Source organism: Eleginops maclovinus, chromosome 2 (assembly GCF_036324505.1).
Source record: "Eleginops maclovinus isolate JMC-PN-2008 ecotype Puerto Natales chromosome 2, JC_Emac_rtc_rv5, whole genome shotgun sequence".
Lineage (NCBI taxonomy): Eukaryota > Metazoa > Chordata > Actinopteri > Perciformes > Eleginopidae > Eleginops > Eleginops maclovinus.
In genome coordinates, this window is record NC_086350.1 from 10,070,815 (window position 1) to 10,089,294 (window position 18,480).

Sequence of the window (18,480 nt, forward strand, 5' to 3'; positions counted from 1 at the left end):
TCTCATTTATTAAGTGCTAACATTAAAATAGGATCCCACGACATGTGTTAGAAGGCTGGATGAGAGAAACGATTGATTTAGAACAGCTACAGTTCAAAAAGCACCGAGTAAACACATCAATCAACCTGATACGTTCTCTAAAAAGTGAAAGCACTGAGCTACATCAAGCAGGTCAAGCTGCAGCTATATTGTAAGTGCTGTTATGCAACATTAGATAGAGAAAGTAAATATTAGGAATAAAAAGCACAGCAGTAGTGGTCAGAATAGAAAAATGGATAAAAGAAAATAATGATATTATAAATAGTTTTGTTCATGTTTAACATCTTATGATCCATCCATATCAAATATTGATCAAGCTTCCTGTCTTCCTCACCTTCAGTACCACGTCTCCTTCCTGGATGTTGCCGTCCCTGGCTGCCAGGCTCTCCGGGGAAATGTCCTTGACAAAGATGTGGCTGGCCAGGCGGAGGCCATATTCTGCTTACAAAGTGAACGACAGCAACAAAGAGCATGTTAGCACAGAGTTCATGTGACCACACCGCAATGCCTGCACTCTGCTGTCAAGCCGCTGCTCCCGCTGGGATTAACAGTACTGATTAAAGAAGATTAATTGCTCTTTTACTTAGATTTACTTGAGTGAACTTGGATTTTGCTGCGTCTAGCAAGTTGTGTTTACTATGGCAGTTGACCAAGGCTGATTTGGAGGTCTTATTCCTTACTTACAGCCAGGCTCTAACAGTTGGGTTAATAAAAGGGCAGGTGACTTCCTTGATTACTTCAGAAAATCTTTCTTTGTATTTTAATTGATAATACTTTATTTCTTTTAAGTTTTCTTTTCATATATTTCTCTTTATTTCACTGTTTTCTTTTTCCCCCTTCTCTTCGTCCTTGCACGTATTAAGTAAAAATCAGATTATTCTCCCTGTTTATTTATTGATAATATGCTCTGTCACTCAATGTGTGGTGGGATGGAAATAGAGATTTTGGTTTTTCAGCATGTGCTGCATTTACAATTTCTTTGAACCGAATGTACATTTGTTGTATGACTTGCTTTGTGGAAAAAAACTGAGAAAATCAATAAAGATATCAAAAATAAAATAAAAGACTAAATGTTTCTTCGTGCCCTCCTTTTTCATCCCCGACTTTGTGAGCCTCACCTTCATTTTTGCGGGATTTGACAAGTGTGACCTTTGCAGGGCGTGGGGGCAGGTTGTGTGAGCGGCGGTCTGAGCGTGGGGAGATACTCCTCTCCCGCGAGCCGCTGCGTTCACGTTCCCTGTCCCTCCGCCCGCTGCCACGGCCACTGCGCCTGCTCATAGCCCCGCCCACACCGCTGTAAGCCCCGCTGCGTCCGCTCCGCGTCTCGTATATCTCTTCATCATAGCTGTCCTCCTCCTCGTCATGCTCTGACATTGTTTCCCTCTCCCCGAGGCGGCCCATGGGGACGTGCACCTTCCTCTTTCGCCTGATTGTCTGGAAATAAGATAGGACATCAGTTACAGGAAGATGAAATCAATCACTCTCTTATCATCTACTTTCTCCTACTAGGCAATTCTGAAATATATAGGACCTTTCTTAATACCAAACATGGTAATATACGGTACATTAAACAACATTCTTTTAATTCAAAGTAGGATGTTAACACTTACAATTTTGGCAATTTTCCCACTCTTACGAAGCTGCTGGACTGCGTATGCATGCTCCACGTTGTCCATGGAGACAGCATTGACCATAACGACTCTGTCATTTTCCCTAGAGAGAGGACACAGAGACAGGCATCATGCTGGAGTCTCTCTGGAAAAGGAAGTGTAATTTAATACTAACAACTGCCAATAACAGAACAAAATCTCACTGCAGTAGGCCTTCTGCCGGGCCTCCTTTCAGCACATCTGAAATGACAATGGAGGTCTCGCCACTCTGAAAATGAGGGTTATCCCGACCTCCTGATATGGCTATCCCGAAGCCAAACCCTGGTGCCTGCATGCAGAGAAACAAAGATTAGGACGTTGATTTGGCTGTCTGTGTGGAACAAAATATGTGAAATAATATAAATAGGTCTGCATACAGACAGACAGAGCGAAGTGAAATAGTCAACTTGCAAATTCCACTTGTTCTTTTAAAAGGTAAAAAAATATACATTATTATGAAACGTACTCCAAATATTTGCTTTTTGACAGCCAGCTAGTTTTTGTAGGCAAAAAAATGCACAAAATGCAGTTTTGTGCATTTTTTTACAGCTTCATAGACAAAAAACGTTAAAAGAAAAAGATCTGATGTCTGTTTCGTCTGTTCCACCTGCATCAGTTCACACAGTAAGCACACTTAGATGACGCTGAGAAAGGAAGCACAGATAGCAGAAACAGACAGAGATACTTAGAGCAGGAGGAGTTTGAACACAGACAGATGTAGAGAGCATCTGAGGGCGGCAAACAGATACGTACCCTGTGTAGTGTTACTGTGTGCTGTTCCCAAATGACAGTCTCCTCCATTGCTGCGCTCTGGAAGACAGAGATAAAGTACAGCGTGATTAACAACAGACGGCCTTTTGTCTGATGACAAAGGGACACAGAGGGTCAGTCATGTGTCCTGACGCTTCCCTCGAGTTAACACCAAACACACAGGATCAAAGTCATTCAACATCTTCAATGCAGCTGACAATATATCAACTTAACACTAATCCTGGGCACCTATTGTTTTCTCTCAAGACATTGGTTGATTGACAGACAGTTAATTGGAAACCATTTCCTAATTGATGCTGGTACTGATGTTATGAGCAAAAATGGCAGAAATGAATTTGTTTAAGCTTCTTAAATGTTAATATGTTCCTGTTTTCCATCACAGTAAGTTGAATATTGTTGGTTTTTGGGCTGCTGGTTGCCAACTAACAATTATTTTCATTATTGATTAATCTACAGACCCCCCCCCCCCCCCCCCCCCCGTCAAGAAAACAATGAATCATGAACCATGCAAAAAATAATTATTCAAACTGATGAATTGCCACATTTCCGTGTTCGGGCTCATTTGCTCCTTAATGGATTCTCACAGCAGCATTGCAGCACAACTGTGAATGTAACCTTTATCTGTATGTCTGCAGCGTGGTCCATCAGAAGCTTCCCCATGTGAATAATGTGGATGTGATGAGCACAATCCAGCTAATTGCCTTCATAATGTGTACGCTATGTACAGTAAGTGCACTTTTGCAGTATAATTAATCTTATCGTGGATTGAGGAAAATGAGGCTTTTTTGAATGATTTGCATCACTCCTGCACTGCATATGAAGAATGGCAGGAATACTACTAAAGCCTGCGCTGTCAGTTATAGAGCGCAAACGCACACACTGCAAACAAAAAACAGACTAGTATCATACACATTTTAAAAGACAATCATATCATTTGACAGGTAGCCCATTTCCACTTCATTCCCTTTACTAAGTTAAGAGTTTTCTATTAAAAGAGAGAAGCAGCCTCAGTGATTCTTGCCTCTTCACATGCGAAATCTAATAAGGATGGGAACTGTCACATCCACTATACACATACAGCGCTGCACCCAGCAGCTTATTGAGTTTGTTTCAAGTTTAACACTGTTACCTATTTACAGTGAGACAGATAGCACTGTGTTTTATCTGCAGTACACTGACACGTTACCAAACAGACCACACACCGTCAACATCCTCTCCACTGTAGTAGAGCCACAGTGAGAGGTGCCATGTTTACACTGAATACAATCACACAACAATACATTGATAAAAACCCTGCTGGACACAATGAGGTCACACACTGACAGTCTTTGAATTAAAGCACAGCCTCCGTCACGTTCACCAGCGCAGAGGATAAGATGAAGGTCGCCTCCTTCAGCTCTTGGGTCAACACTGTCCTCTGCGCCCCACTTTTTATCTTATCTCCCCTTCGATATCATTTCACCTCCACCACAATCTCACGACACATTAGACATTCAATGACTGCATATAAAATACTAGCAGGTCCATCCCTTCGGGGGGAAATTACAACCCACATCACAACTTAATGCAATAACCCCCATTTGTCATGTAAATTGATCCGACGAGTGTGACCTTAACAGGTGAGACTATCGCACATTCCCCTCCTGCTTCGTCGGTAATTTCTGTGACACCTCCAACACTTACAGGACTCGTTGGGAAGAGTGATCTCATGTTGCGGCACATTAAAGTGTAATGAGACTGAAGGGAAGAGAGATGAACCTTACATTAAAGGTAGCATCCCTTTCAGTGCTCCAACCCTCAGCTGACTTCATTTTAGTAGTATTCGTAATTTATTTTGGTCCTTATTGACATTCTTTATTTTCCAAAATGAATGCTTATAAAAAGAATAAATAACATAAATATTGGCAACGATGGGTAGGCCAAAGCTTTTAGAGTAATATACAAACGGATAACCCTTTCACTACTAGGTTAACAAAATGTACAATAAAATATTTCAATTTCAGCCAATCCATTCAGCCAGTCCGGCAGTGGCTCAGTCACTAGAGACTTGGACTAGGAGCCGTAGGGTTGCTGGTTCAGGTCCACCAACAGACTTAAAATGTGGAGTGTGGACTGCTACTTGGAGAGGTCAAAGTTCACCTCCGCTGTGTACATGTACAGTATGTGCGACAATTAAAGAGGGTTTCATCCTCCGATTCTATCTACAAGTTAATAAACATATTTTGCTTTAAGTGTGTTTATTGCAACCTTGTTGGCAGCTCCAAACATCAAACGGCTTCACGCTGAAGATAAATCTGAACATCACCAGAAAAATGTGGTAAAAGTAGGACCAACCAGTTCAAGTGATTATGAGTCACAGGCAAATGTCTTCTATGTGGGATATTTATATCAACGTCAATGTTTTTGTATGCTAGAAAAGACTAAGGATGTAATTTAGCTGCCTGCTGCCGTCCTGTTTATTGTTTGACCACCCAGGCTCCCTTCAGCACGCCGTCCTCACGTCTGTCTCGACCTGTCGGCTAGGTGCCAAGTGTTAACCCGTGTCTGGGAATACAGGCAGCTGAATACATCGCCACAAGTGGCCCCAGACGTTCGGGGTTTTGGCAGCAACAGTCTCAAACTCCTCAAGCGGCTTATGGTTGGACTCACACAAGGAGGTTGGGACAAAAGTTTGGACAGGGGAACTCCCCCTGGCCTTTTACATTGAATACACTTCCCTTGAGAGAGGGAAAAAAGACATCTGAATATTAACAAGACGGCTGAAAACAGGGGCAGAAAGTTTGCTCTTTGGGGGAGGAAGATTTATACCCGTATGTTCTTCATCGGCGCTGTGGAAACGCTGATGCAAAGAACTCCCACGTTTCCTCTAAATTGAAAGACGGTGTGCCACTGAACTGCAAAGTTATGAGAGGTTCTCGTTTCCAGTTCACATTCCTACTTCCAGAAATTCTTTATTAGCATTTATGCAGTGCACACACAAACGTATAAAGTTTATGCCCTGTGTTGCAGCCGGGTTCTGAGAAATGTGTGGTTGTCTGGGAAATATGATTAGAGAATGCAAACTGTCTCTGATCCAATACAAATAAATCACCATAAAATTAATGGAATGTAAAATCCCAAATGAGGCAAAACAGGAGGATGTTGAAAATAAATTAAAACTAAACTGAATTTTAAGAAGGGAAAACAGAAACACACACACCTACACCTTTGACTTTGAAGGGATGTAATTTTGCTTTCTCCTCCTGCAGAGCTCGTTGCTCTGGTAACTGAGGGGGAATAGTGTGGTGTTGTTCGAGTGGCCTGACATTTCCAGGCTGTGTCTGAAGGTTCCTCTCAAATGTGTGTGGGAGGTTAAAAAAAGTTGGCTGAATTCATTTAGGAACCAAAGTTATGTTTTGCATTTTAGATAAGCACTCTTTATTAGTGGCTAAATTTGTATCCAAACACATTCAACGCCTCCAAAGTCCTGATCTCTGTAGGAATTAACAGAGATATACACTTTGCAGTACCATAAAACAAAAATACTGTACGCACATGGCATTTTGTATTCAATCCTAAAACCAACCCAACATTTTATTGCCCTATTCTGAGCCAGGGACACTAATCTCAAAAGTCAAGTAAACAACATAAAAGCCAGCGTTTGAGTCCACTCTGCACTGCTCCCGTGTACAGTTTGTACTAAAGTCGTGTCAGCATCCAGAGACTGATGAGTTTTTGTGGCCCTGTTGTGTATGCCCTTTATGGCCACAAAATCCTGGTGCCAACAGAAGCTTCATGCCACAAGCCAGAGCCAGGGCTGGCATCCGCTGCACAGCGAAGACACACCATGTTGGTTGGGTCATGCTTGGGGGATTACAACCAGGGAACTTTGGAGCCAGCACTACAACACAGATGGACTACAACACAGATGGATCACACAGCTGAGTGCAAAGAGGACAGGAAAGCTGTGGTCAAAAATGGACTGTGTGGAGTCAATACACAGACCGTAAAACAACCCAATTCTTCATAAACCCACACAGTGGGGCTTTATTGCTCAGCAGAACAAACTATTAAAGCATGTCTGTCAAAGAAACTCTCTAACATCAGCAGTTTAAACCACTAATTACCACATGAATCAAATTAGGACTGCGACTAATGATTGTGTTCCGTAATGGTGAAGTAGAAATGACTGTAGAGATGATTAGGCTATTCATTTCTTGACTGAAATTTGATCAGAAACTACTTGGATAAAGTATTACTAATTTTCTCTTGAGTTTTATGGCTTAAAACTGGTTCAAGCTTTTCCAGTGTAAGTTCTTTGTATTCTAAGTCTTGCACTATAGTAAAGACAATGGGTTTTGCACTGGTCAAGATTATACTGTATTTATTTTGATACAGTATTAATACATACTGTATTTTCTGTATTATTACTTTATAACCTTTAGATGTGCAAACCAGTGTCTTGCTTAAACATTAAGCCCATAAAATGTTTATGGTGAAAAATGCAGAACAAATTTCCCCAAAGTCTTTGTTGACATCAGCTAATGTATTGTTTCGTCCAACGAACAGTTCAAAACACCATACATATTCAGCTTACAGTTACACAAAGCTATTTTGCTTTGGATCACAACAAATACAACATGTTATTCCTGGATGAATCCATATACTGATCATTTCAACTGGAAATTGGCTGTCAATTATTAAAAGTCACTGATTTCAAGTGAAGCATTGACAAAAACAAGTAGTTGTGTGATCTGGCAGGACCATTTCAATCAATTGCAATAAAACAATACCTGCTTTTTGGCGACTATTGGCAAATCTACCAGCCACTTTGGCAGCATACTTGTCTTTTGACAGTTCTTTTCAATTCCAGAGTTGGCTGTTAAAACAGTAAAAGGAGCTGATCTTTGGGGTTGCACAGCAAGCTAACCTCACATCTCGTTCATCCCTCTCCAGATTTTGTTCTGTAGCTAATACAAAAACAGAGGAACAGGCGACCCTAACCCTCAGAAACTGAATGATGTAGCCAACTGTTTTGGTTGGGATTCAGGGTCTATAATGGATATGTGGTGTAAGGTAAAAATCTGCACCAAAAGAAAGTAGAAGAATATCTCGACCTGGAGAGAAAAATCTTTAATACACAATGAGTCATCACAATACCCAACAGGAACCATGAAAAAGGGAAGCTAAGATGGTGTTTCATTTTGTATTCACTTTGGAGCATCATTAAAATTAAAGAGTGCTGGCTCCCCGACCCTCTATTCAGCAGAAAAACAAAATCTTTTTCCTCCGAAAAGGGAGCTGAGGCACTACGGTGGGGTGTTCAACTCTCTGACAGAGAATAGATTTTGTGCTGTAGTATGGTTTAGGGGTGAGGCAGAACCTTATTCAATTTTGACCGCTCTGGGACAAGAGTAGCTAAAAATAGCTCTCATTAATTCTGCCGTTGTGATGCTGCAACAGAGCGATTTAAGGGAAATGTGCAGCATGAACACTGGAGTACGTTTATTAATCTCATGTTATATTAAATGCCAAAGACTGACTGAGACAAATGATGCAGTACAGCAGAGAGAAAAACATTTACATTTATTTTTTAGTGCACATTTGTTGGATTTGTCTGTGAGGCCTGAGGAAGACAAAGGCAGGTAGATCATTTTCACAAAGATGACTTTAGAATAGTTAAAGCTTGACAGTGGCAAGGTTTTCCAGAAGTTAGTGAAGACCTTGGTGCACGTATTCCCTTAATGAAATATGAAATGTACCAATTAAACGTATGCAACTATGCAACACATTGCTTACTGCAAACAAGGATACTATTAAGACTGTGTGCAAGTGGCACTGCGGCCAAAGGCAGAAAACAACAACAGGATCTCGCTCCACTGTGGCTGCTGGCAGTGAAGCAGCAAACAAGTGGAATGAGATGATTGATCACTTCAGAAATTGAAAACGATTTGCTGGGGAGTGCTGACAACCGCTAAAACTCCCCTGCTTAGGAGAACATATTCAAATGCTAATGACGGCTCATGCCTAGCACCAGTCAGGGGTCCCCTGAGAGAAAAGTGCCACTCTGCACATACAACACGTTAGACACTGTGCTGTGGATTCTCAAATGGAGAGCAGATAGTGGGGGGATGCAGCAACGCACGCGTGATAAGAAGGTTAACGGATGAAACCTATTAACTCTGACATAAAACTTAATTACAAACCATTACAGCCACCAAAGACACACACGTGCATTATTCAAGACATCAGTAAAGCAGACTTCCACCTCATTTCCTTTCATCTTTTTGATTTGCTGCTTAAATATTCAGATAAATCCTGATGCATTGAAGATCAGAGGTACTTACACGAGTTCATCTTGGTCACTACAGAACACAAACAGAAGCGACTCCAGCCTGCAGCTACTCCTCAGTAAATCCAGCAGGAGATTCCTGCAGACGCACATCAGCAGCCTCAGTGTTTAACCGCACCAATCAGAGCTCGGAGGAACCTGCCCCCGCCTTTCTTTCCTTTCTCTTTTCTTGGCTTGGAAACAACAGAAATTGCGACCACAGGTGAGGGGTTAACAAACACAGCCCGCTGCTATATCCTGAAGCTTCCTCTGCTCTGCAAACCTCTGTGTCCTCTCCCAACATCTTTTTCTTCAAAATGTGTTCCTCACTCCAACTCTCTCCTTAAACGCTCATGGGGTCGGAGCAAATCCCTTCTGGCTTGGCAGCAATCTGTGTAGGATCTGCAGTTCCGCTACAGCATGGGACTCCTCTCTACTAGCGAACATCCATCCGCAGTGTAAACTGCTGTATCGGCCTTAACCCCTGAGGCGCCGTGTTGAGCCGGAGCAGGATTCATCAATCCTCGCTGCATGTGGGACATTAATACGCCCCCCCACCCCAGGTGTGCTGCATTGCATGCATAAATTATGCTCAGCATGTCAGTGACATCCCATATAGGATTACTGTCCGTCAAAATGACAGTTAATCATACACAACGCACAAGGACATTTGACTTTGTTTGGTTTATACCGCAACAAAACAAACACCATTAAAAATCACCTCCAACACAAACAGGTGGCTAATAAAGAATCATTAAAAGCTAAATTAACCATAAAGTGAAAACTGAGGAAGAGAGTGAGAAAGAGGCACATGTGACTTGTGTAACATCCCAGGCACATTGAGGAAGGACACTGAGGATTATACAATCTGTAGGGCAACACAATATGTTTATCAGCAAGTATTTCAGTATATTATTGATACATTTTCACTTGTCGGACAGCTTTAATGTTAGAAGTATTCGTTATTTTGTTCTTTTATCTTTCAAATAAGTACAATATGTTCAACTATTCCATGGGAAAATAAGCTCTGCATTAAATATCCCCTCCAGCAAATGTTCATTATTATATAGACTCCATCCGAATGTATAGCGGGTCTTTTTTGTGTGAAATTCAGCAGCTTTATTAGGAGAAAAGCTCACTGCAGTGCAGACCAGAACACAAACAAAACCAAGAGCATTGTTCGCTCCAGTCGGAGACGTCTTAGTTATTATCAAACAGTATTTAGTGGACAGGCTAAGAAAAAGTTTCAGGAGTGTTTATATTTGTTTCATCTTACCCCATTACTGTTAAGATGTATGTGTTTCCTATAGTCAGCGGCATACTGCATGGCTGCACAAGATCGTGAATTCATCCTAAGGCAACTTCAAGCATCTGCAGTGTGTGCCAACAGCATGCATGCTGAGCCTGTTGTCTATGACGGACTACACTTTCCTTCACCATCATCACTAAATGCATGAGTTCTTATTTAAGGCTGGATCGTGATGAGACAGGTGAGAGCAAGACAAGAAAAACAAATGCACTTCTTTGTCAGACAGCAACATTTTACTGTCCACCTCATATTAATTCCCGACATGATCGGAGGGTTACAAGGGCGCCTTAGTTTGACATTCAACTATAAACTATCCACTCAACCTCATGCACTTAGACATCCCTTACTGCCTGTAACACACTGATTGCTCCTCATCACATTCTTGACATTTACGAGACTGTTATTACAGTTTATTAAATCTTTATGCAAGGGCGTGCTTTGCATACCCTGTCATTCAGTTCTCCAGCATGGAGGTAAACCAGCAAGGACCCCCAACAAGGCCGCAGTGTGCTGAGAATGTATTGACATGTTGTTGTTACAGATGTTTTTGTAGAAGACGAAATGCATCCCATTGAAAAAAATACAACAAATACACAAATGAAATGAAAGGAAAGAAGATGCATAGAAAAGAAAATACCCTGAAACAAACCATCCATCAAGGTTGAGGTGAAAACACAAGAGTTTTTACAAACATTTTTCCCAGATTCATGACTATAACACCAAATCAATGCCAGTGGGTCATGACATCCCCTTATCAGTCAGGGTAATGATTGAGTTGGACCAGCCTTACACACACACAATCACACCTGGCTAAAGAAACAAGTTACATTTACATCCCACAGAGCCTGAGAGTGGTGACAGATTCCACACAAAGTTTGCTCTCTCCAGCACCTTCTCCCTATCAGCCTCCACATTAATTATTTCTACATCAACCTGAAGAGGCATGTGGGGAGCTCAAGCTGCTAAACTCTTCAAGTCAGAAGTTAAGCCTCTACTACGGCTTTTTTTAAATACTACACGCCTGGATACAGAATGCAAAGGTGTGATAACACTCTGTGTCTGCTCATTCCTTCTCATCTCATTTATTTAGTTGTCAAGAACATCAAAAAGAAATGTAAACTGGACTCACTATCCAAGCGTCAAAAGCTCCGCTACTATTTCACACGTTTTAACGTCTATTGTTTGGCAGCATTGTGAGAAATAGCATTGTAGTAACACGTTTCTCACATTATATCTGTACTTTCAACTTGTATCTGTATTTTTAACCGTCTTTAACCGAATACATAGTTCTTTCATAAAATAATTAGAAGTCAAACAATTATATCCCAGGCTGAATGTTTTCTTGTCAGGGGGAAAGTATTTGACATAAAGTTAATGGAGTGGGAAAATGTGTGCAGGATGAGTCCCAGAGGCAGTCCATCTGACAAAACAACAGACACGGTCTTGCCTAAATTGTCTTGAAAATACAGATACCTAATAAAAAAAATGCCCTGCTAAAACACGTCGCATTACTTTTAACCACCAACGATGGTGTTTCATTTTCCAAAACAAGGAATCCAGCAGCATGCAAACATTACTTGATGTGCTAAATGTTGAGGATGACTGTCAATGTAATTAATGTTTGGATTATATTTGTGTTTAGCCAGTATGATAATTAGCTTTCATTACAAAAATAGCTGTCATATTAGTGATGCTGACACTTTCTGTCCAACATTAAAGACCTGGTACATGTTCCTCAGACAAGACAAGAACAATCCCACCTTTTTAACGCCACATATTCTGTTGCCTTTTCATTTGTTATAACACCTTTTACAAACCATGTTGTGTTATGAGGCTTTATTACAGTGTGGATTTTCACACATTGTTTTCCACAAAACAGAATAATAGAAGAAATGAATCAAATTCAAACCTTGAGTCTATTTGCGGCCTGATTTGTAGGCTGTATTCAGTGTTCATAGCCAGAGCCTGAGTGTGTCCTGAACATATGGAGCAGGAAATCAGCGCCTGAACTCAATCAGCCCTGTGGAAGTTATCAGTGCCCCACACAGAGCACATAAGAGGGCAGGAATGTGCTGATAAGCTGAGCTTCTGACCTGCAGCCCGCCTCCTCTCCGTCACTGTGATGGAAATGAGGATGACGCAGCCCATGAAAAGCCATGATGATAAGGGATGTTTCTGCACTATACCAGAAAGGAGGTTCACGTTGAAATGTGATTGATGAGAGATTGTGCAAGCCTCCTTATCCTGATAATTCCACACCCCTTTCAAAAAGGGATTTACGATGGACTTGATTTACACAGGCAAGCTTCTGTATTACTGGAGCTATAAACATAATGTAAACGTGCCATTTGTTAACACAGAGACCTACTGTGCGTTGAGGACATGGAGTTTAATGCCATATTTTTAAAGAGGTGTTTGCTAGGAGGTCTTAGCTTGGCCATGTACCAGAGCAATGACCTTTCAATGTCCGCAGCACCCATCAATTAATCTTTCAACTCAAACCATCTCCAAAAAGTAGCTGCAACAAGGTAGTATAAAATATGTAAGGTGCCAAGGAAGATAAATCGATGGATATCAACTATTTAAATCCAGACCCAGAAGATGTACTTGACAAAGTCTATCAGTACGTGTCTCAACTTTGAATTATATTTGGTTCACGGATACAGTTTGTATGATGTACATGCTCAGATGCGTGACTTTTAGGTGGCCATTTCTCTATTAAACTCTCTATTGGCACCAGTTGCATTATAATTCCTCCGAGATAATAGAGAATGCAGAGCAACATTTGAGTGGACTTAAAGACGGCGAAAGGATTAAACAATGCAGAACAGAAATCCTGCTAAATTGAAAAAAAAGGATTAGATCTATTAGCTGAAGCGGGGCGAAACAAGGAGTGTCAAAAGTTCATCTCGTGTGGAAGTTACACCTCTCATTGGATGAAAATATCACAGTGATTTTAATTATACAAAATAATCCTTGGTGTAAGCAGAGATATAGTGCTTTGGAAGAGTGAAGGCTAAGTCATTAAATCATTTTCATTTTTATTCTAGTAGCACCTCAAGGCTATCACTATCCCATGCTATCTTCACATTCTCACACCAATATGTAGGCATTGTTTTCCTTCCATACACAGTTAGACCACTAATCTATTCAAAGACAAACCTGAGGACATACTCTTTTATATTCAGAAAATAAGCCATGTGGTTTGGAACGTGTTTGCAAAGATAAGGTTTAACAATATAGAGGTCTCAACATCTGATAATAATGCAGTAATACAGTCTCATGAGTTTTTCTGTAATGTAGGTCTGTTATAACCATATTACCAGAAAAAGGATAAGCCTCTTATTTCACTCCGTTTCTACAAATACACAGGACTACAAAACTGCAGTCAATTTTAACTTAAGTAGGCAAAATATCAAATACATGTGTCCTTTAAAAGCACGATGACTCAGATGACTGCTGATCCCATGACAGCTTAGGTCAACATGATTTACAGGCCAACATGTATGGCTGCCCTTGAGCTGCAAGATATTCTCTTCTTCTCAGGGGACAAGCTTTCCAGACCCATCCCCTGTCTAACACTGCCATCTGAATTATTAAAAAACAGTTTAATTGTGCAGTGAAACATTTAATGGCTGCCACAAATATGTGTGTGTACGCCGCCCTCACTTCATTTGACAGATCTGTTGCTCTGCTCAACTTCATTTTCATAAACCGGTTTCTATCATGAGGCCAGTGATGACAAATTCAAGCCATAGAAGCAAGCTCTTATATAGCACCATTCAGAGATAACCTGTAGTTATTCATGATACTTTCATTGATAGATAAACCAATTATATGTTGTATTGAATGTATCTTATTGTTAAAGAAGAAATGTAATGTTACTATAAGCTTGCAGTAGTCCTTTGGCCTCAATTCAATTCGAAACCTGCTATCTATTATAGAAACCAGACAACTAAAAGGAAAACAAGAGACAACTCAATGACACGAGCAACCAAACTACCTCATACAATTCATAATGTAAGTGAATAAAACATGAATGTTGAGATAGGCCATAATGACAACTTTACGAGCATATTTAATACCTGACAGTATTCATGATTCTGACATGTGTAATATAATCCAAGGATGTAAAATGTGTTTAATATGCATACGTGCAAATCAGGTAGAGGTTTTCATTGTTTATTTCCCACATCATTCAAATAACTTCAGTAATTACTTCTCTCTTCTGTATCTTTTAAAAGGGAGATGAATAAATTGAAACTATATAGATAATATCCACTTCATATCTGGTATGATATTGTTGTCATCTCTAGGCTCATCATGCTGTAATTTTGCACGCCAGATAAACGTGAATGGATTATGAATAATGTTGTTTGAACATATACCAGTTGTAGTTATGACTAGTTTAGAGCCAATGTGACCAAAAAACGATAATTATGTACAAAACGATACTGTTCAATGTTTTCAATATTCAACAGGTGCTGAGTGCTGCTATTTGGCCATGTGAGTAGTAGTCCATCCCTTATGTAAATAGTGAGATGTTTTGCATAGACGAGCTATAAACTAGCCTACGGGAAAGCCCCCAAAACACAGCTGACATGACGCTATTATGACAGCTGTTACAGTGTCACCAAACTAACGCCAGCTAACAAGCTAACTTTAGCCAACTGCTACCTAGCTTCCCCAAAGACCCACATTGGGTTTACAAACTGAACACCAAAACAAAGGTGAGCCACCGCTTGACCTTCCCTTTCCTTTCAAAGCCATGATATCATATGTGTAGCAGCTGACCTCACGAAACCACTCCCTGCTTTCCCTCTCTCAGTATGAGACTTTATTCATCTTGTGCCCCCTTTATACCCTCTTGGTCAAATCAACCCCCAAGCTGGCCGACATTTTGTTCCCGCAGCTAGGCTAGCTCATCCCGGCTAACGTCACCTGGACGCTCCGCGCACTTGACATGGGAACAACCGGTGATGACAGTTCCACCGCGGGGCATGTTGTGACTCCATATTACCGCTTATGCAAGCTCCACGGAAATAGGGCACCGTTATTCACGCTTTCAACTGAAGATAACGTAAGCATGTTGGGCAGCTAGCTAACCAACTAGCATTGCGCGTAGATGCAGTTCGCTAGCACTGAGAGAGAGGAGTTACCTCGGTTATCGCTCGCTTGTTCCCGCAGACACACATCTAGTCAGCGCCTGCGGCTACAGCGAATCTCTCTCTCTCTCTCTCTCTCTCTCTCTCGCCCTCTCTCTCTCTCTCTCTCTCTCTCTCTCTCTCTCTCTCTCTCTCTCTCTCCTTCTCTCTCCTTCTCCCTCTCTCTCTCTCTCTCATATAACGTACTCACGGAAAGATCGAGAAAAGCCCATTCACCTTTTGTTAAAGCAATGCTCCTCCTCACGGCGTGCTTGTGATAATCTGACAGAAAACGGGAATGAAAAGGTCTTCCTGGTGTGGCTCCAGAGCAGCAGCCGCCGCACTGCAATGGCAGGCAGTGGATGAAGCTTCTCCCCCCCTCTGCTCTCACACTTCGGCTGCCGTCACCGCCGCGGTGACAGTGACAGGTTCGCCTGGAAGAAACCATTCCGATTTGTCCGCGGGGGGAGGGGCAGGGATGCAGAAAGAGGCTGTCCACAGCAGCAGCCGCAGCAGCAGCATCTATCCAGCAGCATCAAGCGCCATTCCAGCGTGAGAACAAGCGTTCATCGGTGAGGATGAAAATACACCGAGGAAGCTTTATCAGCTTTTCGAGAACACAGCGGGGCCCACTATTTACATGTCAGAATGGATGCGGCAGTTATCATAGTGTCATATTTGAAATGAACAAATTAAAAATGGAAAATAAAAATAATGCCTAAATCCGAAAAAGGTGCAGAATTCTGCTGCATTGCATTGCAGTAACGTCCCAATGCATGCATATCGTCCACATTGATGTCATCCTCACTGCGGAATATCAGAGTTTTACATATTGGACCATAATAATGTGATACAAATATAACAACGATGCAATTAATAGGCTAGGTTTAATTTCTGTGACAAAATAATCCTACCAACGTTATCATAAATTATGGATTGATGACAGGAAGTTTGGTATATTGCACATAAAAAATAAGTGTCTGAATTATTTTAAATGAGCCCATTTATTGCCTTTTATAATGAAAAAACAACTGTTTTGTTTGATGGCTGATCATCAAAGAAATTTAAGAAAAAAAAGAAAGAAAGATGGACCTTTATTGATCCCTCGAGGGGGAAATTTAAATAAATGTATTTAGATTCTTTAAAGAGTCAACAAATATGTAAATACAAATATTTGATAATTGAGAACCTGGTGCTGTAGCAATTTGCTACTAAAATAGCATCCTTTCCCATACTACATGATTTCCCTATTGCACCAGTAGTGCAGTATATTTTTTACCGGTACTGCAGAAGGCCTAACAGACCTAAGTGGACACAAAGCCTTGTAAGCTTTGCCTTTGCTGCGTGTGACGTAAGGGGTTATAATTTATCTTTAAAGAGCTTTTAACAGACATCCTGATCAAACAGAGAGCTAATAAATCGGTTTGAGGATAAGAGAGCTATCAGGAGCTTTGTTTGCAGTGAGAGTAAAGCTACGTTACCCTTATGCGCCTTAAGAGAGGGGCGTTTGAAATAGTTCTTTATATTATAACTTTAGCATTATTCGATCATCTTTGAACATCTGTTTGAACAATACTTTTATCCAGGATCCAAACAGTACTGCATACTTTAACATCACTTTGATAAAGCATACTGTACTTTTTTTATACACCTGGTATGAAAGCCTTCAACAGATACAGCAGACATCCTGATTATTTCTTCACATTCGGAAGTATTTTATCTATTTGTCAATTAAAAGGAAAGTAATTTGAGACAATAACTTCCTCGTGTAAGGTAAGCCTTAATATTGATTTAACAGATCTTTATTTTCAAAAACCGAGGCGTTTGATTGATTAAATATTCTCTGAGACAAAGGACTGGACAAGGACAAGTTGCTTTATCTCTTCATTTCTTTCTATGTGTGTGTGTGTGTGTGTGTGTGTGTGTGTGTGTGTGTGTGTGTGTGTGTGTGTGTGTGTGTGTGTGTGTGTGTGTGTGTGTGTGTGTGTGAGATAGAGAGAGAGAGAAAGAGAGAGAGAGAGAGAGAGAGAGAGAGAGAGAGAGAGAGAGAGAGAGTATGTGCATAAGGAAGAAGAGCTATATTTATTCCAAAATTAAAGCTTCTTGCAAAATATGCTGTGGTGGATAAAGATTAGAGGCCCTTAATGTGGAGGATATTTTACTTTGATGTTATTTTGTTTTGATTGCGAAAGACGGTGCGAAAAAAAATCTATTTAGATATCACTTTTAACTACCGCAAATATAAACTCTTTACAGGGAAAGCTGAGGTAGGCTACTTAAGTAGTAATGACATGCTGCATAAAGCCATTTAAAATGCAGAGGATAGAACTAAAATCCACCCTAAAGCCACGATGCTCAATACTCCTTCCCATGGGGTATACAGATTTAATCAATATACAGTAGAATGTAAATTGTGCACTGCACCAAACTCCACTCTTAAGACTCCATCGCATGCACTTTAGTTATTTTGTGCTGGCCTTTCCTAGAAGTTCCTAATTCTTTGCAGAACCTTTTCTTGTGCATTCTATCACTTTGAGATTGTGTGACCGTTCTTGTCACCTCTACCTCTGGCACTAATGAGCACAGGAGAAGATAGGGGCTGAATGTAATGCTGGAGGAGCACAGAGGTCCTGCAATGTTGCTGACGTAGGGAGACTTGCCGCAGATTTCATTGGAGGATCTGAAGGCGAAGGGGGGGAGGATGGGTCCTCTTGAATCGAAGAATGCGAGTTGGACAAGGTCATAAGAATAAGAAAAACAAGGGCAGTCATATATACCCTGTGGAAAAATAAAATATGATGAATAGCAGTTGTAAATATAGGAACAAGGAAACTGCTCTGAAAACAGTGAATGCGACCTGCACCTCCACGTTTTTGTTGAGTGTTCATTTATAGCGATAACATGCAAACCTTTGGCAGTGTGTCAGGACAGCATATGTCACTGAGCATGAATGACGGTTTGATGACAGCATTAATCATCATGCATCACGGTATTAAAACTAGCTGAAGTACTGAAGCAGAATAATATTATCATTCCCCCTCTCGAACTGCGTGAATGTAAAGTTTTTTTCAGTCTGCATGAAACTAAACTGGCTCTGATGTGAGTTTATGCTGCTTAATCTATCTCTGTTGAAGCCCTTGAAATACCCTCTGTTAATGCTACAGCAGTGTTTGCATCACTGGCTCCAACAGCACAGAGGGAGTTTCACATGCCGTGCAACAGAATTATGCAGCCCCTCTCCCCCCATCAGCACATTTT

At 40.9% G+C, this 18,480-nt stretch overlaps 1 protein-coding gene across 7 annotated transcripts in view; it reads right to left on the reverse strand.

The window, feature by feature from the left end:
* The window catches only part of tjp1b (tight junction protein 1b), a 61,562-nt gene that overhangs the window by 17,536 nt on the left and 25,546 nt on the right, over positions 1-18,480 (reverse strand). For 5 of the 7 annotated variants that reach the window (XM_063901295.1, XM_063901288.1, XM_063901280.1 and 2 more), the window contains 5 exons: positions 2,442-2,498; positions 1,853-1,977; positions 1,650-1,752; positions 1,158-1,473; positions 374-480 (listed from right to left, as the gene is read on the reverse strand). In XM_063901295.1, the coding sequence (XP_063757365.1) occupies positions 374-480; positions 1,158-1,473; positions 1,650-1,752; positions 1,853-1,977; positions 2,442-2,498 (708 nt within the window). Of the gene's footprint in view, positions 1-373; positions 481-1,157; positions 1,474-1,649; positions 1,753-1,852; positions 1,978-2,441; positions 2,499-8,785; positions 8,863-15,459; positions 15,638-18,480 lie in introns of those variants that run through there. The other 2 variants (XM_063901310.1, XM_063901318.1) reach the window with 2 other exon arrangements.